The 27,880-nt window shown below is 42.1% G+C and overlaps 1 protein-coding gene, 2 long non-coding RNA genes and 1 pseudogene across 4 annotated transcripts in view; all 4 read left to right on the plus strand.

The window, feature by feature from the left end:
• Positions 1 to 3,394: 3,394 nt before the first annotated feature.
• Positions 3,395 to 8,584, plus strand: LOC311499611. The gene is made up of 3 exons (XR_014699456.1): positions 3,395 to 3,482; positions 6,894 to 6,941; positions 7,143 to 8,584. It is a non-coding gene; the product is annotated as an uncharacterized lncRNA (long non-coding RNA).
• A 910-nt stretch (positions 8,585 to 9,494) lies between these two features.
• The window catches only part of LOC311499420 (protein NLRC3-like), a 235,836-nt pseudogene continuing 217,450 nt past the window's right edge, over positions 9,495 to 27,880 (plus strand). The window contains exon 1 of the transcript in view: positions 9,495 to 10,496. The product of the transcript in view is annotated as a protein NLRC3-like (transcript). The remainder of the gene's footprint in view (positions 10,497 to 27,880) is intronic.
• LOC311497712 (protein NLRC3-like) lies at positions 14,263 to 21,081 on the plus strand (the record flags this gene model as incomplete). The annotated part of the gene is made up of 5 exons (XM_084558066.1): positions 14,263 to 14,452; positions 14,505 to 16,299; positions 16,560 to 16,814; positions 17,477 to 17,487; positions 20,111 to 21,081. The coding sequence occupies 5 exons, from the start codon at positions 14,263 to 14,265 to the stop codon at positions 20,851 to 20,853; spliced, it is 2,994 nt and encodes a 997-aa protein (XP_084414192.1). The 3' UTR covers positions 20,854 to 21,081.
• Positions 22,474 to 27,319, plus strand: LOC311499605. Its single transcript, XR_014699455.1, has 3 exons — positions 22,474 to 22,518; positions 26,001 to 26,252; positions 26,654 to 27,319. It is a non-coding gene; the product is annotated as an uncharacterized lncRNA (long non-coding RNA).

Genomic DNA, 27,880 nt, shown 5'->3' on the forward strand with positions numbered 1-27,880 from the left:
GTATTTATCACTGTCCAGTAATAATGTAAACATTTGGGGGGGGGGGGGGGGGGGGATTTGTGCCAGTGATTTGTGCAGCAATAACAACTAACTTCAAATAACATCTCACCTTGGTCACAAACTTCTTTTCTAACATTTATGAAAAAAATAAAATAAAATACAAATAAGGTGAGGTTGACTGTACTATGGCTGTGTGTGAGCTGGAGAAGAGTCAGAGAGAGAGAGAGTGTGTGGGGAGGAGTTGAGGAGGAGGAGGATGGCTTTGGGGACGAAGGTGTCTTTTCTCATCTGAGTTCTGCAGGCAGGGCAGCGGAGACGACGTCCAGAGGGGAGACACTGAAATGCTGAGTGGAGGACGTGTGAGGAGTCTTTGGTGATTTTAACTGATGAGTGTCTGTTGGTCATGAATGTGAGTAAGAGTTCTGTCATGGCAACTGCAAGTCAGTTGCTAGTCTAGTGCAGATGAGAGTTGGTCAAATACCAAGTTGTGACACAATATTTAGTTTCTAGAAACCTTTATTGCTTGCAAGCAAGAGCCACTCATCAGCGACGGATGATGACTGAAGAGAGGCAGTCTCTCCTCAGCTTTTATACTTTCCTAAACAATGTTCTTATCTGTAGTCACATCATAAGATCACATATGACTGGACACAACTCATTGTACTAACATCTCAACATACATCTCATGACACACATACCACTTCTCCTTCACTTTGACCACCATTGTGTGACATACAGTGACAAATTACCAGAACACAGGGACATAGAGGAGATACCTCAAAGACCCCCTCAGGCTGAACTCCTTCATGTGAGTTTCCTTAGTCACAACATATTACACAATGGAGCCCACAACAACATATCCAATCTTTCTTGCAACCACATGCTTATCATCAGGTAGATCTGACCATACCACAAGCTTCCACCCTACATACAATCCCATGTCGCATCCACCAATGTTAATTTCATATACAATATTACAATATCAAGCGACATTTAAGAATTTCCCTCACAGTTCTTAGAGGCAGGCCGATGATCTTAGAGCAGACCCAAACAGTGCTCTGCAGTCAGTTTCTGTTGTGGAGGCTGATGGAGTGGAACCAGCAGGTTATTGAGAAGGTGATGATGCTCTCAATAAAACTGTGATAAAAAGTCTGTAGAATGTCTCTGCTGACTCCAAAGGAGCTGAGTTTCCTCAGGAGGTAGAGACGTTGCTGGCACCTTCTGAGAGTCTCTTTGGTGTTGGAGGAGAATCTCAGCAGGTTGTCAAAGATGGTGCCCAGATATCTGAACTCCTCGACCAGCTCCACTGGCTTCCCATGGATGATGGTGGTAGCTGCTGTAGTCAGGTCCCTCTGCTTCTTGGAATAGGTCACCACCATCTCCTTGGTTTTACTGACGCTCAGTTCCAGGCGTGAGCTGTCGCACCACTCTATGAACTCCTGAAGAACTGATCCGTGGTGATGTGAGGGTCCCGACAGCAGAGACAGGAGAACTGTGTCGTCAGCGTACTTGACCAGGTGGCAGTTGGGCTGTGTGTATCTGCAGTCATCGGTGTACAGGATGAAGAGCAGGGGTGATAGCACGCAGCCCTGGGGGGAGCCAGTCCAGGTGAAACGGAGGTCTGAGAAGGTGTTGGTGACCAGTACTCTCTGGGACCTGTTGGTGAGAAAGTCCAGGATCCACAGAATTAACTGGTCGTCTAGGTGGAAGTGGGAGGAAAGTTTTGTAGCCAGGATGTGGGGCTGCAGGGTGTTGAATGCTGAGGAGAAATCAGCAAACAGTAGTCTGGCTGAAGAGTCGGGGTGCTCCAGGTGTTTGTGGATGCTGTCCATGATGAATGTCTTTGCATCATCGAGACCTTTGCCTGCGTGATATGCAAACTGGAATGAGTCAATCAGGGAGTCCGTTGTTCTGATGATGTGGTGTTTTATGATCCTCTCCATGGCTTTCATCACTAGTCACTAGAAGGATCAGACTTGGACTGGGAGCAGTTGTTCCCACTCTATTTTAAGGAAAAGTTACGATGCATAATTATCAACATTCAAATGACGCTAATCCTGACTGGAGTTACATGTTTGAATGATTTCTTCTTTCTGCTCACGCTGCTTTATGAATCATCCCTGCTTTGGTTTCAGCCCTGTCGGTTTCACTTTTCTGTTTCCTGTGTCGTAATTTTGAAAGGAACTAGGTTTTCACATGCTGATCAAAACCTAACAGTAAGCCAGCCTCCCCTTCTCTGTCTCTTCTCTTCACCTCCTGAGGCAGTTTATTCTCTCCATCCTGTTAAAAGGTACAGGTGAGCTTTTTATAATATTTGGACCATTTTTCTTTCTGTTGTAATGGTTTGGGATATGTGGTCATTCTGGTTAAGGTAAAAAGAAAACAGTTGCTGTAAAAACTAGCACACAGAATATATGTTGATTACTTTAGTTATATTCCAGGTGTATCAGGACGGGTAGATAGAAGTCATTTGGGTGATCTGAGTGTTTAAATAGCCCACGATGACCTCCACAAATCAGTAATACAACAAATAATTACCCTATGTGCTTTTCTAGACACTGAAAGCTCTTTCCATTTGTAATAATAACTAAAGATCATCATGTAGCATTGGGTATGCTTATTTGTGCATCTCATTAATAACTGTTTCATTATGTGGTGGACATTTCAATCTATAATAAATGTTAAACTGTTGAATTTAGATAAAAGGCTTCCACTTCTAAAGACTTGCTGTCTTCTGGGTGTTTTCTGTAAAGTTTTGTGTAATGTTTATGGATCAGTGTTAATACTGACACGTGTAAAAACCTGATAGAGGAAAAACTGCAGTAATAAAATCTCACTATATTATAATTATCCTTTGAAGTACAGTCCTCTGAGGGCAAGGAGTGACAGTAAAGCAGTTCATGTCTGTGTGGGTGGTGTCAGAAACTGATTGAGGAACATCATCAGGTGACTTCTGTTATGCAGCGTCAGCATTTTTGTGACATTCTGGCACGTAATGCATAAACAGTCTTTTATATTTTCTGTGTCCAGTTTTAATGATGGATTAAACCATGTTGATTTTGGGTCAGGTTCTAGTTGCAGTTATTACTTTGCAGCTGAGTCTCATTTCCTGTTCTTCATGTAACAAGGAAGTGCATTATTATACTAATGTTGTTTGTGTGTTTGTGTTAAGGTGCAGACTCTGCTATGAGTCGGTATAAGGACACAGAGGAGGAAATTCCTCATGGTCACTCATGGAGGGACCATGAGATCCAGACCAAAGCTTTGAGGTGAACTGAAGATCTCTTTATGACATTCTCCACCAGATCACATCACTCCACCATCATTACTGACATCCAAAGCAATGTGTGTGTGTTTACCTGCAGCCCAGAGCAGCAGCAGAAACCAGACCCTCCTGAACCTGAACCCAGTAGTGTGTCTATCAAGAGCCAGCAGTCCAAGATTCAGACAATAGATTTTACAGGACAACCTTCAGAGACTCAGTAAGTCAAACTTAACATTGCAACGTGTCCTTTCACAGCAATGGCTGCGACCTAAAAGTGTTTTTAACACAGTACTTGTTGAAGACATATTATCCAGAAAGAGGAAAGCATGAACTGTAACCTCTAGAGCTGCAGTGAAGACAAAACATTTCAAACTTCTCCGTTACTTGTGCACTGGGACCTCTTTGAATTCACCCAGGCAGGCTACTGGCTGACATTCTGTTCATTTTTCTGCCTCAGTGTTTTAGACCAGAACTCAAGGCCCACAAGATAATGTTATATATCTATAGTAACCACCATGTTAGCCCCTTAGCATGCTAGCTTAGCCCCGTGGTTATTGTCTACCCAGTAGAAAGTAATGAAATCTATATTCTTGACGTGGAAACATATTGTGAAAAGAAGCTACGGACAAATTTTTCTTCAGTTTATTGAAGCTTGAACATGAGCTACTGTCAGCTGTAGACCACATCAACACCATACACACCGTCAGTCTGACTCTGACTCGACTCTCACTCAACAGACTCTCAGCTCTACCATAAGTACTGTCTCTCACATGGTGCATTCACTGACATCAAGGACAAAAAACACGGTCTTCTACCACAGATAGATAGATAGATAGATAGATAGATAGATAGATAGATAGATAGATAGATAGGTTTTATTTGTCACATGCACAGTTATACATAGTACAATGCACAGTGAAATGTATTGTTGTACCTGCAGCTAGTAGTAAAAAAAATATAAGTACTACAGTAAACAGTAGTTACTACAGTAAACAGTAGTTTGCACACAAGGTAAGCAATATAAGTGTAATGTACATGAATAGAGAATTAAAAAATATATATATAAAAAATAAAAATAAAAATAATAATATAGACTGAATAAAAATATAGACTGGTAAACTTGGGGGGGGGGGGGGGGGTAGTTGTATATGTACATACATTTACAGTATTAAGCAGCTTCATGAATAAAGTGCAGTGATATTTAAGTCCAGTTAAGGCTCAGAGTTGAGCAGGCGGATGGCATGGGGATAAAAACTCTTCTTCAGCCTCTCAGTCTTTGTCCTCAGGCATCGGAGACGCCGGCCTGATGGCAGTAGAGAGAAGAGAGAGTGTCCGGGGTGACTGGGCTGTTTCAGGATCTTTGTGGCCCTTAACCTGCAATGTTTGGTGTAAATGTCCTGCAGGTTGGGGAGGGGGGTTCTGATGATCCGCTCCGCTGAACGGACCACCCTCTTGAGGGCCAGGAAGTCCTGCCTGGTACAATTTCCCATCCAGGTGGTGATGCTCCCACACAAGATGCTCTCGATGGTGCAGGTGTAAAAGTTTCTGAGCACCTTGAGAGGGAGCTTAAAGTCTCTGAGGCGTCTGAGGAGGTAGAGACGCTGTCTGGCCTTCTTCACGATGGTGTTCAGATGGTGAGTCCATGACAGGTCCTGTGAGATGGTCACTCCCAGGTATCTGAAAGTGTCCACTCTTTCCACCTCAGAGCCACAGATGATAAGTGGATGGAAGTCCCTCTGCTGTTTCCTGCTGAAGTCCACAATCAGTTCCTTTGTTTTGCTGACGTTCAGCAGGAGGTGGTTCTCCTGGCACCAGTCCTCCAGGTGGGACACCTCCCTCCTGTAGGCTGTCTCGTTGTTGTGGGAGATTAGTCCTACAACAGCAGTGTCGTCAGCAAACTTGATGATGATGTTGGAGTCTGAAGTGGCCTCGCAGTCGTGTGTGTACAGCGAGTACAGCAGAGGGCTGAGCACACAGCCCTGGGGGGATCCAGTGTTGAGAGTCAGGGGGGCTGAAGTGTGGTGACCCACTCGGACCACCCTGTGGTCTGCCAGTCAGGAAGCTGTAGATCCACCTGCACAGGGAGGAGTCCAGGCCCAGGTCATGCAGCTTAGCAGCCAGTCTGGAGGGGACTATGGTATTGAATGCTGAGCTGTAGTCAACAAACAGCACTCTCACATAGTTTCCCTTACCAGTGTCCACGTGGGAGAGGGTCTTGTGGAGGAGGAGGTTTATGGCGTCATCTGTAGATCTGTCCGGCCGGATATGTATCGTCTAGCCTTAGCATGTCTTTTTTGCAGTAGTACTTTAGTTGTATTTCAGGACTGACATGTCACGGTAGTATGGGCTTCATCTTTAGTGAAGTATTTCCACACACTTGATGAACCAATGACCCACTGGGCTCCTCACCTGTCTTCTAGGAGGCAGCCATGTTGTTATGGTCATGTGATCAGTGACTAGTCCACATGATGCTAAAAGAGTCACGGTACAGCAGTGAAGTCAAACATTCCTGTTCATCATTGACTTTTCAGACTGTTCTGTCAGTAGGAGGGTGCACCACATATCTCTGTTTCCACTACTGTGATAGCTTGATAAGCTTGCAGACAGTTTTCAGCTGACAGACACTTTCCAACTCCCTCAAACAACAAGTCCTCCAACTTATACGACCACAGTGGTCGTTTGTACATGCACTGGAAAACGACCCACTGCGTCGTTTTCCTTTCTTGCACTAGCGCTCCTACCGGTAACAGGAGAGTATTGCGGATTGCGGGGATTAATCCACTACATCGGTCATAGTTGGACGAATTAAGGTAAGTACAGCAAATGTGTTTAATTAACATTTGAGAACAATATAACATGTTGTCAGCTCGTTTTAATGTTGATTCGCCTTCTAGTATACTATCTGGAATTACTACGGGGGATAATTAACGTTATAAGAGCTAACGTTAAATTAAAACAACTAGCCAAAAGTTATTTTTTTTAAAGGTAGCTAGCTAGCTAGCTAGCATGATAACAGTTAGGTAAATATGACTTTTAGAAGACGTCAGGACATGCACAGGTGAATATCATGTTTGTAACCATGTTGCTAAAGCTAAATAAAGTTGTTTAAAAAGTGAAAACCTGGAATGGAAAAGGACAGACAGATAAGACAGGTGTCCACTGGTGTCTGTAAGCTGATTTTCAAATGTTATTATCATACTTTACATACTTAATTTACCAATCACAGTATCTATTGTTCTGAAGAGAAAGCGTGTGTTGAAGTAGTTAAGTAATATATTAATATATAACTGCCCTATGTCTGAAATCAGGCATGGTCCCTGAGAACCTGAGGCCCTCATGACAGGTCAGAGTGATCATTGGATCATTTAAAGTGTGAAGTAGTACACAATGTACATACTAGATTGTGTACTACATGTACTGTGTTACATAATGCACCTTTTTATCTAACTTGGCTACACTAATTTATTGCGTCATCTTCAAATACAGGCTATTGCATACATAGCCAGGTATTATGATTACCAAATATCTGCATACCTGAGGAATGTGTCGTTGGAAATTGTACATTTTCCAATAATCTTAAAGCAATTTAACAGTAATACTTAATGCTGTCTATCTGTCTGTCTTGCAGTGGGACAAAGTGGAAAAACTCCTGGGAGCCAAAAGACAACATTCAAAGGTAACATCCTGAAATAGACTGTTACTGTGTCATAGTGATTTTGTTATTGTTGCTGTGTTGTATGCAAGTTATGGAGACTGACAGTTATTATATATTCTTTGATATAACTGCTTTATGATCTGTTTTGCTTGATCTTTGAGGAGACAGGCTACATGAATTCATTCATTCATTCATCTTCTGTAACCGTTTATTCCTGTTAAGGGTCGCAGGGTCTGCTGGAGCCTATCCCAGCTGTCATCGAGCGAGAGGCGGGGTACACCCTGGACAGGTCACCAGTCTATCGCAGGGCTAACATAGAGAGACAGACAACCATTCACACTCACGTGCACACCTACGACCAATTAGAATCACCAATGAACCTAACCAGCATGTCTCTGGACGGCGGGAAGAAGCGGGAGAACCCGGAGAGAACCCACACAGACACAGGGAGAACATTCAAACTCCACACAGAAAGGAACCAGTCGGCCCATGGATTCGAACCGGTGACCTTCTCGCTGTGAGGCATCAGTGCTAACCACCCTGGCTACGTGAATGATAAATGTTAATGTCTGGTAATGTTTTAAAATAAAATACCTGCCACCTGTCTCTGTCTGTGTTCATTTCCATTCAGTTCAGTTTCATGATTGTTTACAGTTTATAAATTAGCAGCCTGAATAGGTTTGTTTTCACTAAAAAAGGGTGAGGGGTTAACAGACAACTTCATCCAATCACACCCATTACAGTAGCTTAGCCAGCATAAAAGACAAGCCCATGTCATTGAGAAGTACATTCTTACCCATCAGCTGAATATGTGTGCTTATATTGCTTGTTAATTACTCAGAATTGATTTAGTTTTGATTAACATTTATTGTTAAAGGCATAAGCTGTGAACCAGTAGTTCCACTATAGGTGATGATAGAAGTTACAATATTCTGAAATCAAGGAATGCCCCTGTCACATATCCTCATTAGTGTTTTGTTGAGATGCTGTTTTTTCATTGAAACACACAGATGTCAGAAATGACCTATTGGACATCATAACAACGGTATGTGTAACTGATTTACTCAAAGTCCCTTGACAAATAGCTGTTGTGATGTTAGTTTACACACAGGTTCAAAATGTCTGGTGGAATTAATTGGCAAAAACAAATGAGCAGATACAATATAAATTACTAATTCAGTTGTAAATCTGTCAGATATGATTACCTTACATGATTTTTTCTCATTGTTAAAAAAAAATACTTATATCATGGGCTGAGTCCTCAAAAGGCTCTCTGAATCTAAGCCTGTGCACAGCTGTGTTCATGAAATGTGAAAATCCATACTTTGTTGTAGGACTATAATAAAGATATTGTTGGAAAGGTCTCAACGTGGGGAATAACATGTGTTAGTTTAGGGGTTGTAACTGACTCCTTCTTTGAACTATTGACCTTTGAACCCTGACTTCTGAGAATTTTTGAAGGCTTGTAATTCTGCATCAAAAGGGGCTATAGACATGGGACAAAGTGCTGTAGAAAGCTTATGAACTCTGCCTTTTGTGCCTGTGTGACTATACCGAGTGGATATAGACAGAAAGTGGGAGCGCTGTCCAAAATGGTATCTTTTCACCCACTTGATAATTATATGCTTAAATTCTGGTCACAGAAATGTGTTTCCCACACCCTTAAACCCCAGGCTATGTATTAATTTTATTATTTATAACCTCCTATTCAAGGAAATCACTAATCGTGGTAGAAACTACAAATCCCTTGAGCTGCGACATGTAGCTTGATACCAAGTCACATGATATTTGTAGTTTTTTCAGTTTTCAAACATATATGTTAAAATAGGGTCGTAAAAAGATATATATACTGATTACATCGAATATCTAGTATTGCCGAACTAGCGATGACATTGCTTTAAGTCGATTTATGTAAAGAAAAAGTAAAGAGAGTTTATTTAGGATGTGTTTAGAACCGCGCAATATAGATTTACGCCAAACAGTATTGCGGTTTGGTTCTCCCGCTTCAGTAGGCAGGGTTTGGATTGGTTTATCTGCTGAACACATGAAATATTTACTACAGCCGAACTTGTAACGGCAGTGATTATAGTTGCTTTAAGTTAAGATATGACACACAACACTGCATTTGAGTCGTTTATTTGAAAATATTATGAAGCTTTGCTGTAGCTTGGTTGAGCGGCAGAAACCGAACGCAGCCAATCCACGGCGGACAGCTATAGACAGGATTGGAATGAGTCCAACTACGTCACTACGCTTTCTACCGATCTCATAAGCCTTCTTTTAATAATACAGTTCAAAATGCACGTGTGGACCAGGTTTAACGAATGCATTGAGTAATACGGCATTACTAGCATTCACTTTGAGGGTATGGGTAGTATTTTTACACTAATCGGCTCGTTTTCTACCCCGGGATGACGACGGAGGTTGACCGGCGGATCACATCAGGAGGCCGGCCGTTCGTCTCTGAGATGACTCGCTGCTCCTGTTCCACAGGTGGCGCTTCACTTCTCCGAAAACATCGGAGCAAACTTCCAACCAGGCAAACTGATCACATATTGGGGATCTACACTGTTACTTTCTAGCATGAAAAAATATTAAAACTTAATAAAGTGACGTATTAACAGCTATAGAGCGGGAATTAAAACAGCTTTTAGCCTGCTTATTACGATGCCGCTAGAGGGCACCAGCGCGGCTAGTCACCCCCCAAACGTAACACTGGGTCGTAATTTGGGTGCAGGAAAAACGACAACTGTGGTCGTTCTGTAGAGGAGGACAGTCATCCCTCAAAGTGAATTTACTGTTGCATTAAATGTATGATGTCATTTGTTCAGATCATATCATCTGCTCTTAAAACTCCCAAAGTGCTCACAGATTTGTCATGGCTGCCCTCTTAATATCAGACATGTATAGGCCATTACCCCACCATTAACCAACCAGTTAAACATCCATTAATAGACATCCATGTAACACACTATGTACACTGTTTACTGGCATGTGTAGTTGGTGAATTTTGTCTGTTTAGTGTTGTCAACATATTCCGAAGTGGAACCTGTTCAACACTAGAAGAGGCGCTGACTTCAGATTTTTTGTAAAGTCTACTCTGATTAAAGTCAAGTGGACACCAACTAGTCTCTGATGAGGTCAGTAATAAAAACCCAGTAGAAAGTAATAAATCTCTATTGTTGACCTGAATCATCTGCTGAGAACAGACAGCTCATGTGCTACATACTGTGAGCTGCAGATATGTATAGCCTGTATAAAAACAGGCAGCACCTATACAGCCTGGTACAGCAGTGAAGTCAACTAGTCCCTATTAACATTATTATTGTATTCTGGTAACTTGGTTTCTGGTTTAATGAAGAAATCAGATGACTTGAGAAGACTGACTGTAACTGAAGTAGATGTAAGCTCATTGAGCGTTACTGGTTTACCTCTCAGACTGACTGAAGTCCAGAAGATGGAGGAAGAGGAGGACAGTGCAGAGTCTCCAGTATCCAGCTGTCTGTCTATGAAGAGTGACGAGTCCAAACCTGAACCTCTAAACTTCAGTGAAGAACCTGGACCCTCAGACACAAAGTAAGAGACTGTTTCTACTGTAAACTGACCTGATGGAAGATGATGATTTTAGGATGAAGCAGAAATGTTCTGCTGAAAGATTTATAGTCATGATGCAGATGTTTTAGTTCAGGTAGATAAGATCCTAGTCTGTGTTTTAGAACCAGGAAGTACTGGAAGTTCAGAAGACGCTTGATGAGAAAAAAGAACAGGAGTTTGTGTACCCGGCCCGGAGGGTTACCGGGGCCCCACCCTGGAGCCAGGCCTGGGGCTGGGGCTCGTGGGCGAACGCCTGGTGGCCGGGCCTTTGTCCATGGGGTCCGGCCGGGCCCAGCCCGAACGGAAGACATGGACTCACCTCCCTGTAGGCCCACCACCCGCAGGAGGAGCATGAAGGGTCCGGTGCTTTGTGGATTGGGCAGCAGACCAAGGCGGGGGCCTTGGCGGTCTGATCCTCGGTTATGGAAGCTGGCTTTTGGGACATGGAATGTCACCTCTCTGGCGCCAGAGCTTGTGGAAGAGGTTGAGCACTATCGACTAGATATAGTCGGCCTCACCTCGACACATAGCGTCGGGTCTGGAACCCAAGTCCTTGAGAGGGGTTGGACTCTCTTCTTTGCTGGAGTTGCTCCAGGTGAGAGGCAGAAGGCCAGGGTGGGCTTTTTGCTTGCCCCTGGACTATCTGCCTGTACGTTGGGGTTCTCCCGGGTGGACGAAAGGGTTGCTTCCCTGCACCTTCGGGTCGGGGAACGGGTCCTGACTGTTGTCTGCGCATATGCGCCGAACAGCAGTTCAGAGTACCCGCCCTTTTTGGAGGCCCTAGGACGGACACTGGATGGCGCCCCGACTGGGGACTCCATTGTCCTGCTGGGAGACTTCAACGCTCATGTGGGCAATGACAGCGTGACCTGGAGGGGCGTGATTGGGAGGAACGGCCTGCCTGATCTGAACCCAAGCGGTGTTCAGTTATTGGACTTCTGTGCGAGTCGCAGTTTGTCCATAACTAACACCATGTTCGAACATAAGGTTGTTCATCGGTGCTCTTGGCACCATGACGGCCTAGGTCATAGGTCGATGATTGACTTTGTAGTCCTATCATCTGACCTGCGACCGTATGTTCTGGACACTCGGGTAAAGAGAGGAGCAGAGCTGTCAACTGATCACCACCTGGTGGTGAGTTGGATCAGATGGCAGGGGAAGACGCCACGCAGACCTGGTAGGCCCAAACGAGTAGTGAGGGTCTGCTGGGAACGCCTGGAGGGTGAACCTGTCAAGATGGTCTTCAACTCCCACCTCCGGCAGAGCTTCAACAGCGTCCCGGGGGTGGTGGGGGACATTGAGTCCGAATGGGCCATGTTCCGCTCCGCCATTGTGGAGGCGGGCTGTTGCAAATTGCGGCCGCAGGGTCGCTGGTGCTGGTCGCGGCGGTAACCCCCGAACCCGCTGGTGGACACCAGAGGTGAAGGGAGCCGTCAGGCTGAAGAAGGAGGCCTACAGGGCATGGCTGGTCTGTGGGTCTCCTGAAGCAGCTGACCGGTACCGGATGGCCAGGCGGTCTGCGACGAGGGCAGTCGCTGAGGCAAAAACTCGGGGGTGGGAGGAGTTCGGTGAGGCTATGGAAGAAGACTATCGATCTGCTCCGAAGAGGTTCTGGCAAACCGTCCGGCACCTCAGGGGTGGTAGGCAGCAACACGCTCACACTGTTCTCAGTGGGGGTGGTGAGCTGCTGACATCAACTGGGGATATTGTCGGGCGGTGGAAGGAATACCTTGAGGAGCTCCTCAATCCCACCAACACGTATTCCATAGAGGAAACAGAGCCGGAGGGCCTGGCGTTGGATCGTCCAATCTCTGGGGCAGAAGTCCCCGGGGTAGTGAAACAACTCCGCGGCGGCTGAGCTCCAGGAGCGGATGAGATCCGCCCTGGGTATCTCAAGGCTCTGGATGTTGTAGGGCTGTCCTGGCTGACACGTCTCTGCAACATTGCGTGGACATCGGGGGCAGTACCTCTGGAGTGGCAGACCGGGGTGGTGGTCCCCATTTTTAAAAAGGGGACCAGAGCGTGTGTTCCAACTATAGGGGGATCACACTCCTCAGCCTCCCCGGCAAGGTCTATGCCAGGGTGCTGGAAAAGAGGGTCCGGTTGATTGTTGAACCTCAGATCGAGGAGGAACAATGCGGTTTTCGTCCCGGACGTGGAACCATGGACCAGCTCTTCACCCTCACTAGGGTGCTGGAGGGGAAATGGGAGTTTGCCCAACCAGTCCACATGTGTTTTGTGGATCTGGAGAAGGCTTACGACCGTGTCCCCAGAAGCATCCTGTGGGGGTGCTCCGGGAGTATGGGGTGGATGGCCCTTTACTAAGGGCCATTCAGTCCCTGTACCAAAGGAGTGCGAGTTTGGTCCGTGTAGCCGGTAGTAAGTTGGACCAAGTTTACCGGTCGATCTACGTTCCAATCCTCACCTGTGGTCATGAACTTTGGGTTATGACCGAAAGAACAAGATCACGAATACAAGCGGCCGAAATTAGTTTCCTTCGCAGGGTGGCCGGGCTCAGCCTTAGAGATAGGGTAAGGAGCTCGGACATACGGGAGGAGCTCAGAGTAGAGCCGCTGCTCCTCCACGTCGACAGGAGTCAGTTGAGGTGGCTAGGGCATCTGGTAAGGATGCCTCCCGGACGCCTCCCGGGAGAGGTGTTTCGGGCATGTCCCACCGGAAGGAGACCTCGGGGCTGACCCAGGACACGATGGAGGGATTATATCTCTCGTCTGGCCTGGGAACGCCTGAGGGTTCCTCCGGATGAGCTGGCTAAAGTGGCTGGGCAGAGGGCTGTCTGGGCTTCCTTGCTGAAGCTGCTGCCCCCGTGACCCGGACCTGGATAAGCGGAAGAAGACAAGACGAGACGAGTACTGATGGTATTTCTGTAGTAAAACACCTGAGAACCTCCATTTCAGAATGTCCACTCATCAATATTCTATGGAGAATATTCTAATATGTGGTGAAAGTTGAGTTGATGTTTATTAGTTGATGACGTCACACATAAAAACACAGTAGAAAGTAATGGATGAAACACAAGTTTTTTCTTGTGAGTCTTTACAGCCAAGCGCAGAGCAGCTACATACCAGGACCGCTGGCAGGACAGAGAGAGCTGACTGCATGGCTTTTATCAGCTTTCTCTGAGCTGACAGACATCTACCAATAGAGAGCAACAAAAAATGAAACAGATGCGTCTTTTATTTGAAATTTGTTCTCATGACTCGATTAATCCGTGAGCTTGGTGTTATTCTAAATTCTTTATTATGGCTTGGAAACAGTTAAATTCATATTTCTGTATGAATGATTTATTAGTGCACCTCAGCAGACAACAGTACCCAGCTGTCCGTCTATGAGGAGTGATTGGTCCATGAACAGACCTCCTAGCTTCAGAGATGTTGACCACACTGCTGAACAAAAGTAAGAGTTGAATCCAGATGATGTTTTTTGTCTCTCATCCTGTTAATGTGTTAATACAGTCAGCATTAACTGAGACAGACAGGACTGAATGATAAACCCTTTAGACAGAAGAACTCACATGTTGGTAAGATCATCAAAACATATCTCTACCAGTAATAATAGCAAACTTGAGATCATGTTTTCTCCGTAGTGTTCAGTCAGAAACTGTCGAGCAGAAACTGGATATCATATTTAAGGTGGGTAAAATCTAAACACTGACTTTAGCATCAGATATAATAAAGCATGGTACATTATCTTATCATGTTGTATTGCTCTCCAGCATCTTGAGGAGGACATGATTAATTTGGTGAAGACAGAACTGAAGATATTTAGAAAGATTGTGAGTCCAGATTATGCAGGGGACAAAACTGTGGATGAAGACCAAGACAAAGACAGGAAGAGGAGCAAAGAAGCCATTCTGAGGATCAGTCTGCATCTCCTAAAGAGAAGGAACCAGGAGGAGCTGGCTGATTGTCTGCAGAGAAGTAAGAAGCTTTTCTACACCCCATTGTTTTCACATTTTTGCCAATTTCCACTAACTGATCACCTACCTATTTTGTGCTTATCCAGGAGCTACTGCTGCAGTTTGTCAGCATGAACTTAAATCTACTCTGAAGGAGAAGTTCCAGTATGTGTTTGAGGGGATTGCTAAAGCAGGAAAGTCAACCATTCTGAATGAGATCTACACAGAGCTCTACATCACAGAGGGAGGGACTGCAGAGGTCAATGATGAACATGAGGTCAGACAGATTGAAACAGCATCCAGGAAACAACACCGACCAGAAACACCCATCAGACAAGAAGACCTCTTTAAAGCCTCACCTGGAAGACACGGACCAATCAGAAGAGTGATGACAAAGGGAGTGGCTGGCATTGGGAAAACAGTCTTAACACAGAAGTTCACTCTGGACTGGGCTGAAGACAAAGCCAACCAGGACATCCTCTTCATATTTCCAATGACTTTCAGAGAGCTGAATGTGTTGAAAGAGAGAAAGTTCAGCTTGGTGGAACTTGTTCATCACTTCTTTACTGAAACCAAAGAAGCAGGAATCTGCAGCTTTGAAGAGTTCCAGGTTGTGTTCATCTTTGACGGTCTGGATGAGTGTCGACTTCCTCTGGACTTCCACAAGACTGAGATCCTGACTGATGTTGCAGAGTCCACCTCAGTGGATGTGCTGCTGACAAACCTCATCAGGGGGAAACTGCTTCCCTCTGCTCGCCTCTGGATAACCACACGACCTGCAGCAGCCAATCAGATCCCTCCTGAGTGTGTTGACATGGTGACAGAGGTCAGAGGGTTCACTGACCCCCAGAAGGAGGAGTACTTCAGGAAGAGATTCAGAGATGAGGAGCAGGCCAGCAGGATCATCTCCCACATCAAGACATCACGAAGCCTCCACATCATGTGTCACATCCCAGTCTTCTGCTGGATCACTGCTACAGTTCTGGAGGATGTGTTGAAAACCAGAGAGGGAGGAGAGCTGCCCAAGACCCTGACTGAGATGTACATCCACTTCCTGGTGGTTCAGACCAAAGTCAAGAAGGTCAAGTATGATGGAGGAGCTGAGACAGATCCACACTGGAGTCCAGAGAGCAGGAAGATGATTAAGTCTCTGGGAAAACTGGCTTTTGATCAGCTGCTGAAAGGAAACCTGATCTTCTATGAATCAGACCTGACAGAGTGTGGCATCGATATCAGAGCAGCCTCAGTGTACTCAGGAGTGTTCACACAGATCTTTAAAGAGGAGAGAGGACTGTACCAGGACAAGGTGTTCTGCTTCGTCCATCTGAGCGTTCAGGAGTTTCTGGCTGCTATTCATGTCCATCTGACCTTCACAAAATACGGTGTAAACCTGATGGACGAAGAATCATCTCAAGACTTCTACCAAAGTGCTGTGGACAAGGCCTTACAGAGTCCAAATGGACACCTGGACTTGTTCCTCCGTTTCCTCCTGGGTCTTTCACTGCAGACCAATCAGTCTCTCCTACGAGGCCTGCTGACACAGACAGGAAGTAGCTCACAGACCAATCAGGAAACAGTCCAGTACATCAAGGAGAAGATCAGTGAGAATCTGTCTGCAGAGAGAAGCATCAATCTGTTCCACTGTCTGAATGAACTGAATGATGGTTCTCTAGTGGAGGAGATCCAACAGTCCCTGAGATCAGGAAGTCTCTCCACAGATAAACTGTCTCCTGCTCAGTGGTCAGCTCTGGGCTTCATCTTACTGTCGTCAGAAAAAGATCTGGACGTGTTTGATCTGAAGAAATACTCAGCTTCAGAAGAGGCTCTTCTGAGGCTGCTGCCAGTGGCCAAAGCCTCCAACAAAGCTCTGTAAGCACTTTATAAATTTGCTTCATCAAATATGTGCGGTCATTCTTAAGTAAAGAAAATCTTCATCTCATCAATCAGAACCATTCATCTTCACACCACCACACAATACAGTTCCTATTGATGAAGTTTAGTTTACAATAATTTGTGTTAATTGCTATAGTCTATGAAGCAGGCACTCTTCGACAACAAGAATTCAACTTCACTGTTAAACTGACACAAATCACAGATTTCTTTTCTTTTTATAACAAACTCCTCTTCAGGCTAAACGGCTGTAACCTGTCAAAGAAAAGCTGTGAAGCTCTGATCTCAGTTCTCAGCTCCCAGTCCTGTTGTCTGACAGAGCTGGACCTGAGTAACAATGACCTGAAGGATTCAGGAGTGAAGACGCTCTCTGTGGGACTGAAGAGTCCATACTGTTCACTACAAACTCTCAGGTCAGATCATAGTGTCATCCTTTTCTGTAACCCTGATTCTTCTTTTATTTCAGTTGTTAAAGTCTCTATACTTAAGTCCATGTAGGTTCAGAACAGTGACACATTTATTTACTTATTATTTTAGCTGTTCAACAACATAATGAAGTTACAGTTTTTAATTCAATGTGATTGCAAAAGTGCAGAGTTTCCACGCTAATCTGAGCCTCTTCACTTCCAGTCATTTTATACTCACTTCCTTATTTTTAGGAGAACTGAAATACCACACTTAGAATCAACTCCAAACAGCTTACCTGCGTAAATGATAATGTTTCCATGGTCTCAGAAAAGTGTATGTTTCCATGTACTACACTGTGGGAACTATATTCTCATTTGGGCAGTGTGTGGACAAATCAAACACAGCAGGTTCTGCTGAGACAAATGAACTCATAAACACAGAGGTGGCTGTAATCTGACTAGATTACAGATCAGCACATACAATATAACTTTGCATTTGTGTCGTGTGCTGTTCAAATCTTCCAACTTGTTCCTTTTCAAGACCAAAGTTTTGGCGTCATTTATTGAAATCTTGGAGAGAAGTTGTCTCTAATGTCTGAAGTAGTGATATTGTCCAACATTATGTCTCTTTAAAAAAAATCCTGACAAATACTCATGGACTGAATCAATGAGAACTCAAATGATTCAACTGAACGTTGAACACACAAATGTGATAAGTGTTCCTCTTTTTAACACCAATTCTCCCTCAGGTTGAATGACTGTAACCTGTCAAAGAGAAGTTGTGAAGCTCTGTCCTCAGTTCTCAGCTCCCAGTCCTGTTGTCTGACAGAGCTGGACCTGAGTAACAATGACCTGCAGGATTCAGGAGTGAGGAAGCTCTCTGTGGGACTGAAGAGTCCAAACTGTTCACTACAAACTCTCAGGTCAGATCATAGTGTCATCATTTCTGTAACCCTGATTCTTCTTTTATTTCAGTTGTTAAAGTCTCTACAGTTAAGTCCATGTAGGTTCAGAACAGTGACACATTTATTTACTTGTTATTTTAGCTGTTCATCAACATAATGAAGTTATAGTTTTAAATTCTATATGATCCCAGAAGTGCAGAGTCTCCACGTTAATCTGAGCCTCTTCACTTCCAATCATTTTATACTTCCCTATTTTGCTAAATGATGATGGAGAACTGAAATATCAACTCCAAACTGCTTACCTGCGTAAATGATAATGTTTCCATGGTCTCAGAAAAGTGGATGTTTCAATGTACTACACTGTGGGAAATATATTCACATTTAGGCAGTGTGTGGACAAATCAAACACAGCAGGTTCTGCTGAGATAATGCCAGCAGTCACATTTCTGTCGGTATAGACAAATGAACTCATAAACACAGAGGTGGCAACTTTGCATTTGTGTAGTGTGCTGTTCAAACGTTCCAACTTGTTCCTTTTCAAGACTTAAGTTTTGGCGTCATTTATTGAAATCTTGGAGAGAAGTTGTCTCTAATGTCTGAAGTAGTGATATTGTCTAACATTATGTCTCTTTAGAAAAAATCCTGAAAAATACTCATGGACTGAATCAATGAGAACTCAAATGATTCAACTGAACATTGAACACACAAATATGATGTGTTCCTCTTTAACATCAACTCTCCCTCAGGTTGAATGACTGTAACCTGTCAGAGAGAAGTTGTGAAGCACTGTCCTCAGTTCTCAGCTCCCAGTCCTGTTGTCTGACAGAGCTGGACCTGAGTAACAATGACCTGCAGGATTCAGGAGTAAAGCTGCTCTCTGTGGGACTGGAGAGTCCAAACTGTAGACTGAAGATTCTCAGGTCAAGAATATATTTCATCAATAAATGCAAAGCTGAAGATTAAATCTGTATGTGACACAGAGGAAACAACTTTTTCATGTTAGATAACTCATTATATTTTTTGTCTTCTTCAGGCTGAGAAGCTGTAATCTGTCACAGAGAATGTGTGAATCTCTAAAGTTAATCCTCAGGGTATCGTCCTCAACTGTGACAGAGCTGGATCTAGAGAACAACAATAGGAGAGTGTATGACATATCATTTGAAACAGATGGGTGTGGAGAAGATCTGGCGACTGATCATATGAGCGAGTCTGGTCCTGATTCTAGTGAGAGTGTTCAGATATCAGAAGGACACCTGGAAACTCTAAGGTAAGATCACCCTCTGATGCATCTGTGTACCAGAGTTGATTGTAGGCTGGGACTTGTCACAGCGTACATAAGTGGAACCTGTTCAGCACTAGGGGTGCTGACTTCAGATTCTTTGTAACTCTGATTAAAGTCAAGTGGACACCAACTAGTCTCTGATGAGGTCACTAATAAAAACCCAGTAGAAAGTAATAAATCTCTATTGTTGACCTGAATCATCTGCTGAGAACAGACAGCTCATGTGCTACATACTGTGAGCTGCAGATATGTATAGCCTGTATAAAAACAGGCAGCACCTGTACAGCAGTGAAGTCAACTTGTCGGTACAACCCCTATTAATATTATTATTATGTATGTATATTATGTATTCTGGTTTAATGAATGAATCAGCTGACTGGAGAAGACTGGCTGTATCTGAAGTTGATGTAAACTCACTGAGTGTTACTGGTTTACCTCTCAGGCTGACTGAAGTCCAGAAGATGGAGGAAGAGGAGGACGGAGCAGAGTCTCCAGTATCCAGCTGTCTGAGTGATGGGTCCAAAGGTGAACCTCCAGACTGCAGTGAAGAACCTGGACCCTCAGACACAAAGTAAGAGACTGTTTCTACTGTAAACTGACCTGATGGAAGATGATGATTTTAGGATGAAGCAGAAATGTTCTGCTGAAAGATTTATAGTCATGATGCAGATGTTTTAGTTCAGGTAGGTAAGATCCTAGTCTGGGTTTTAGAACCAGGAAGTACTGATGGTATTTCTGTAGTAAAACACCTGAGAACCTCCATTTCAGAATGTCCACTCATCAATATTCTATGGAGAATATTCTAATATGTGGTGAAAGTCGAGTTGATGTTTATTATTGATGACGTCACACAGAAAAACACAGTAGAAAGTAATGAAATCTATATTCTTGACCTGAATACATATTGTAAAAAGAAGCTACGGAGGATTTTCTTCAGTTTACTGAAGCTAGAACACGAGCTACTATCAGCTGTATACCACGTCAACACCGTAAACACTGCCAGTCTGACTGTGACTCGACTCTCGCTGGACAAACTCGTCAGCTTTACCATAACTACCGTCTCACAAGGTGCATTCACTGACATCAAGGACAAAAAAAAAAACACTCTACGACCATAGCAACAATGTCAACTAACAGAACAGAACTGAACATAAACACATGAGCTCATCAATACTGTGAGCTGCAGATATGTTTAGTCTATATCTATCTATCTTCCAGGGAGATACATGATGGAGATAAAAGACATGAACCGAGGGAGAGTAAGTACAAGTTCATTCATCAAAAATTTCATTCAATATTTAACTCCATACATCAGCAAAACGAGCCAAATGTTGGCCTGACAACGGCACACAGGTTTGATGCTGTGTTGTCTCCATCAGATGCCTGTGAACTCACTCTGGACCCAGTCACAGCACACAGAAAACTCAAACTATCTGACAACAACAGACAAGTGACAGCAGTGACGGAGGAGCAGCCATATCCTGATCATCCAGAGAGATTCGACCACTGGCCTCAGCTGCTGTGTAGTCCTAGTCTGACTGGTCGCTGTTACTGGGAGGTAGAGATTAAAGGAAAGGTTTATATATCAGTGACTTACAGAGGAATCAGGAGGAAAGGGAACAGTAATTACTGCAGGTTTGGAAGAAATAATCAGTCCTGGAGTTTGTTCTGTCAAGATAGTTATGGGTACCATTTCTGGGACAACAACACGAATATGGAAATCCCGCCTCCCCACTCTTCATCGTCCTGCTCTTCCTCCTTCGTCTCTCAAAGAGTAGCAGTCTATGTGGACTATCCTGAAGGCATTCTGTCCTTCTACAGAGTCCTCTCTGACAAACTGATGCACCTCCACACCTTCAACACCACGTTCACTGAACCTCTCTATCCTGGGTTTGGGTTGTATGGAGCTGGTTCCTCTGTCTCTCTGTGCTCACTGTAGATGAGAAGAGTCTGACTGATGAAGAAAACTGACCTGATGTGAATCAATATACACAGTCTTTGTTTCCATGGCCTATGCAGACAGATGGACGGAATTATATCATATATGTTGTGTTGATGCGTGTGGTGTGCCCCAGGGCAGTTGGTTTGGGCCACTGCTCGTTTCAATTTATAGTCTACCTGCGTAATCCCTTATTTTTTAGATAGACCTCGAACTTATCTGTTTGAAAATGATTATAGCTGTACATTTAGATAGATAGATAGATAGATAGATAGATAGATAGATAGATAGATAGATAGATAGATAGATAGAGTTTACATGTATGGCCAAGAAGTCATGAAAGACTTTAGGCTACCTTTACACGGAAACTATCTGAACCAAAAGCGCAAAAGTGGCGTTTCGTTTTCACTTTTAACTCCGCATTTAGACGAGCGTTTCTGAAACAAATCTGTGTTCAAACGGAAACGCAAAAGTGTGTGAAATTTCATACACATAGATGCAGTATACCGCCAGATGGCTAGGTGGCAACACTCCCAATAGTGCCTGCGTAGAGGTATTTACTTTTCTTCTACTTTTCCACGCTTAGCGCGCGAAATACATTAACCAAAACAACCACTTGGATACAAATTATTGCGGCTAGGGCCTGTTGAACCTCCATCGCGGAGCTCGACATGTTGTTTACTTGTTTTTCCGGTCCTGTCGCATGCTTGTCACGTCATTTCTATTCGACGAAAAACGCAGTTTTGCGTTATTCACCCTTTGCACGGTGACGCGAGGGTGGAGCGTTTTTAAGATTTCCACTCTGGAGGGTGGTTTCACTTTTTTGCGTTTTCAACCCCCAAAAACGCCGTCACCATCTAAACGATATAGGACATCCGATAAAATGTTTTGCGCTTTTCACCTCCAATCGTTTCCGTGTAAAGTGCCCCTTAGTGCCTTGCTGGGAGCTTTAATCATTCCAGTCTTCACCTTGTTGAGCAAGGGGATTTCATAATGAAATCACAGGAAACGTTGTTATCACTGACATTGTAAGAATGCTAGAAGAGCCTCCTCTGTTCATGTGACAGTGAGTTTCTATTTAGTGTTGCAAATAAACATTTTAGGCCTTTTTCCACTCTGGTGAAATCTCTGGATGTCTCTGAAACCACGTCGCCCTTAAATCTGATGACATTCACAGTTTTATGGTAAAGTCTGAGATGTCAACAAGTAAATTACTCCATAAACACATTAAAAAAGAGATTTCATTATTATATTTTGTAACGAGCAGCAACATTTTTATATAATTAATTCTGAGTTATATATTTTGAGTAATATATATATATATGGATACATATAAAAATAAACTAAATATACTTTGTCTGAAAAAGTTTCATAATCACGTGATGCATTTAGGCTTTTGTAATGTTGCCTGAGTGTAAAACATGTTATAAAATCAATGACGCATTGCACGTATGATTATCAGCCACGTTTACCAAATAAATATGTCTGATTATATATGTATTACACATAAGGCTCTTTTCATATTTTATTAATGTTAATGTTAGGTTCAGGGTTAAATATATTAGCGTTGCGCCGCTGGTATATTTACTCAGGCATCTCCTCGGGGGCCTTTATTCCTGATGTGGACGTGATGGCCGGTGGAGGAGCAGCAGCTGATCTCTGAAGGTGAGACCAGTTCATTCTCTCATCACCACACATTCATTCATTCATTCATTTTAATTCACATGTCGTTTCATTGATCCTGCTCAGTTTAATAAGCAGACGGCGGGTGAAGCTCAGCAGGCGGCTAATGTCACTGCTAGCTTAGCTTAGCTTAGCTTAGCGTAGCTAGCTCGCTACTGTTAGCAGGTTAGATAAGTGTCAGCTGTAGTTGTTAACTCTTATAAAACTACACCTCGTTTGACATGAACCAGATTTACTTTGTGTTGTAACATTATTAATATTAATATCTTATTTATATTACTATGGCTGCAGGTGTTTATATTCAGTAATGTTTTATAACCTTTGTGTAACATCATCTTTACATGTCAACATCTGACCAGGACAGGGTCACCTGCACGTGGATATGTTTTAAAATATGTTTTAAAATGTCTTCTGAACTCTGGTTAAACAGCTGTTCTGCTGCTTCACAATTTACTGAGTATTTACAGTACTGCTAAATACTACAGAGTACTTTATTTACCCTAGTATTAATGCTACAGAGTACTTTATTTACCCTATCATTAATACTACAGAGTACTTTATTTACCCTAGTATTAATACTACAGAGTACTTTATTTACCCTAGTATTAATACTACAGAGTACTTTATTTACCCTAGTATTAATACTACAGAGTACTTCTTTATTTACCCTAGTATTAATACTACAGAGTACTTTATTTACCCTAGTATTAATACTACAGAGTACTTTATTTACCCTAGTATTAATGCTACAGAGTACTTTATTTACCCTAGTATAAATGCTACAGAGTACTTTATTTACCCTAGTATTAATACTACAGAGTACTTTATTTACCCTAGTATTAATGCTACAGAGTACTTTATTTACCCTAGTATTAATACTACAGAGTACTTTATTTACCCTATCATTAATACTACAGAGTACTTTATTTACCCTATCATTAATACTACAGAGTACTTTATTTACCCTAGTATTAATGCTACAGAGTACTTTATTTACCCTAGTATTAATACTACAGAGTACTTTATTTACCCTATCATTAATACTACAGAGTACTTTATTTACCCTATCATTAATACTACAGAGTACTTTATTTACCCTAGTATTAATGCTACAGAGTACTTTATTTACCCTAGTATTAATACTACAGAGTACTTTATTTACCCTAGTATTAATGCTACAGAGTACTTTATTTACCCTAGTATTAATGCTACAGAGTACTTTATTTACCCTAGTATTAATACTACAGAGTACTTTATTTACCCTATCATTAATACTACAGAGTACTTTATTTACCCTATCATTAATACTACAGAGTACTTTATTTACCCTAGTATTAATGCTACAGAGTACTTTATTTACCCTAGTATTAATACTACAGAGTACTTTATTTACCCTAGTATTAATGCTACAGAGTACTTTATTTACCCTAGTATTAATGCTACAGAGTACTTTATTTACCCTAGTATTAATACTACAGAGTACTTTATTTACCCTAGTATTAATACTACAGAGTACTTTATTTACCCTAGTATTAATGCTACAGAGTACTTTATTTACCCTATCATTAATACTACAGAGTACTTTATTTACCCTAGTATTAATGCTACAGAGTACTTTATTTACCCTAGTATTAATACTACAGAGTACTTTATTTACCCTATCATTAATGCTACAGAGTACTTTATTTACCCTAGTATTAATGCTACAGAGTACTTTATTTACCCTATCATTAATGCTACAGAGTACTTTATTTACCCTAGTATTAATGCTACAGAGTACTTTATTTACCCTAGTATTAATGCTACAGAGTACTTTATTTACCCTAGTATTAATACTACAGAGTACTTTATTTACCCTAGTATTAATGCTACAGAGTACTTTATTTACCCTAGTATTAATACTACAGAGTACTTTATTTACCCTATCATTAATACTACAGAGTACTTTATTTACCCTAGTATTAATACTACAGAGTACTTTATTTACCCTATCATTAATACTACAGAGTACTTTATTTACCCTAGTATTAATGCTACAGAGTACTTTATTTACCCTAGTATTAATGCTACAGAGTACTTTATTTACCCTAGTATTAATACTACAGAGTACTTTATTTACCCTAGTATTAATACTACAGAGTACTTTATTTACCCTAGTATTAATACTACAGAGTACTTTATTTACCCTAGTATTAATGCTACAGAGTACTTTATTTACCCTATCATTAATGCTACAGAGTACTTTATTTACCCTAGTATTAATGCTACAGAGTACTTTATTTACCCTAGTATTAATACTACAGAGTACTTTATTTACCCTAGTATTAATGCTACAGAGTACTTTATTTACCCTAGTATTAATACTACAGAGTACTTTATTTACCCTAGTATTAATGCTACAGAGTACTTTATTTACCCTAGTATTAATACTACAGAGTACTTCTTTATTTACCCTAGTATTAATACTACAGAGTACTTTATTTACCCTAGTATTAATACTACAGAGTACTTTATTTACCCTAGTATTAATACTACAGAGTACTTTATTTACCCTAGTATTAATACTACAGAGTACTTTATTTACCCTAGTATTAATACTACAGAGTACTTTATTTACCCTAGTATTAATACTACAGAGTACTTTATTTACCCTATCATTAATGCTACAGAGTACTTTATTTACCCTAGTATTAATACTACAGAGTACTTTATTTACCCTAGTATTAATACTACAGAGTACTTTATTTACCCTAGTATTAATACTACAGAGTACTTTATTTACCCTAGTATTAATGCTACAGAGTACTTTATTTACCCTATCATTAATGCTACAGAGTACTTTATTTACCCTAGTATTAATGCTACAGAGTACTTTATTTACCCTAGTATTAATACTACAGAGTACTTTATTTACCCTAGTATTAATGCTACAGAGTACTTTATTTACCCTAGTATTAATACTACAGAGTACTTTATTTACCCTAGTATTAATGCTACAGAGTACTTTATTTACCCTAGTATTAATACTACAGAGTACTTCTTTATTTACCCTAGTATTAATACTACAGAGTACTTTATTTACCCTAGTATTAATACTACAGAGTACTTTATTTACCCTAGTATTAATACTACAGAGTACTTTATTTACCCTAGTATTAATACTACAGAGTACTTTATTTACCCTAGTATTAATACTACAGAGTACTTTATTTACCCTAGTATTAATACTACAGAGTACTTTATTTACCCTATCATTAATACTACAGAGTACTTTATTTACCCTAGTATTAATACTACAGGTCCCTCTTGTTCTGCTGAGTTCAAGCTGCTGAAATAACTGAGCTCGTGTTAATAATCACCACGCCCACTTTCATACATGGCTGCTCTGCTGCTGTATATTTTAATTCTCTGTTCACTTGTTGTTTACCTGAATGATGAAGTCTGTGTGTGTCTGATATTTTCAGGATCTTTGTTCCTCCAGCTCGGTGCCTGTCAGTCATGGGTCTGCGGGCGATCTGGAACAACTACAAGGTGTTGATTGTGATGGGCTCAAGTCTGGGACTGATCCACTTTGGCTGGTACAACCTGAAGTCGAACCCAATGTTCCACAAGGAAAGAGAGGAGTTCATTCCTGTGCCTGGTATTGTGGCCCACGTCTCCCCCCCTGCAGCTGCTCCCCCTCCTCTTACCTCCAAGAGCAAGTAACCTGGACTCAGGTATGAGACTGTGTGGTACGTGCAGTGGTGTTCCAGTTAACTAACCTCCTCCAAGCACTGAAGGCAAAGCTGAGACTGTTTTAGCTGCAGTTCCACGTGTGTCCACTAGATGTCGCTACAGGAAAACGCTTCACAAAGTCTGGACCCTCCACGTCCAGCTGCACAAACTGCAGATTATTTTACAACACACTGCAAACACATAACTTTATTTTCTCTCAGACGTTAAAAGAACACAAAAGATCATGTTTCTTATGACACTGAATTTCTCAACCAGGCTTTGCTGCTGTTAAATAACGAGAGATTCAGGAAAGTCCTGTTATTTCAAACCAGCTTTCAACTGAGCAGATGATGAGCATGACTCCTGAGCAGTTACCATGTTGTTCTTTATCTTTCTGTTGGAGGTGTCGGTATGAAGCCTCAGAGCTGGCTCAGGAGGAACTGGCCGTGGGCGGCCGGAGGAGCCTTCCTCGCCATCCACCTGACCACCTGGCTGATGCAGAGAGCTGTGAAGAGCTCCGTCCGCTCTGAGGTGGAGCTCAAACCGAAAGACACTGAGGAGAAACTGGACTGAGATTTATTCAGATGACTGGACTGATGCGTGGACTTGGACCACAGATAAACACTGTGCCCTCATGATGCTGGTGTAGAATAATAAATTGTGAAGCACATAACTGCAGAGAAGAAGCTGCTTTTCTCAGCTTCATGGTCTGTTTTCTTGAATATAGACTAATTAATAGTGGAAATACACACACGTTTAAATAAAGCATAAAAAATCACAGATTAAGATTCAGATATAAACCCAGAGATATTCTAAAAGTGTCGGTGAGTTTTCATAGAAGAACTCAAACTCTGTGTTTGTTTAAAGGTTCAAAGGGAAACTTGTTTAATAAAATCCAGTGTGTTCATGAAGGAACGTGGTCCCCATTTAATAATAACAGACGATACGATAGAGCCACACTTGATTGATTGATTCTGAACATTTAATGTTGGTGTAAGAAAATAAAGAAATAAAAATACAAATTTAATGAAATGAAATAAAATAAATGGCCCCAGTGGACTTAAAGGCAGCTGTGATGTTTCTTGCTGGTTAACAGGAACATGTTCATGTATTTAAAGCTTGTACTGTATAACCTCTAATGTGGGAGGCTGCTGCACACATGGAAGCTTTAAACAACAGAGAGGAAGCTGAAGGAAAGAAATGTCAGCGGAGGTCAAGGTTTGGAAAAATCCCTTCAGTCGTCTTCTGACCTTCTGAACGGTCCTTTTCCTTTTAGAGACTCGTACACCGTGACCTCCTGCCCACCGACAAAATCATGATAACTAACAGAATAACAGGGTCCACATCTAAAGGTAAATTAGTGTTCAGTGCAGGAAATAATCTTTAGTTGTCTTCCTGACGTGATCAGCTTTAGAAAACAATTATATTAAATGTTAAGAGGCTTCACAAGGTCAGATGTCTGTTATGAATAACTGCATCAGAGCCAGTGATGGAACCAGTTCAAACCAGTGGGTCATAACTCATGGGTCAGTGTTAGGGTTACCTGCAGAGGGTGAGAGGAACGAGAACATTTTCCATCTATAAATATACTCTCAGATCAGCCGTGAGATCCAGCATGTAACTTTGTTTT

Source organism: Chelon labrosus (genome assembly GCF_963514085.1).
Source record: "Chelon labrosus genome assembly, chromosome: 2".
In the NCBI taxonomy this organism is placed as follows: Eukaryota; Metazoa; Chordata; class Actinopteri; order Mugiliformes; family Mugilidae; genus Chelon; species Chelon labrosus.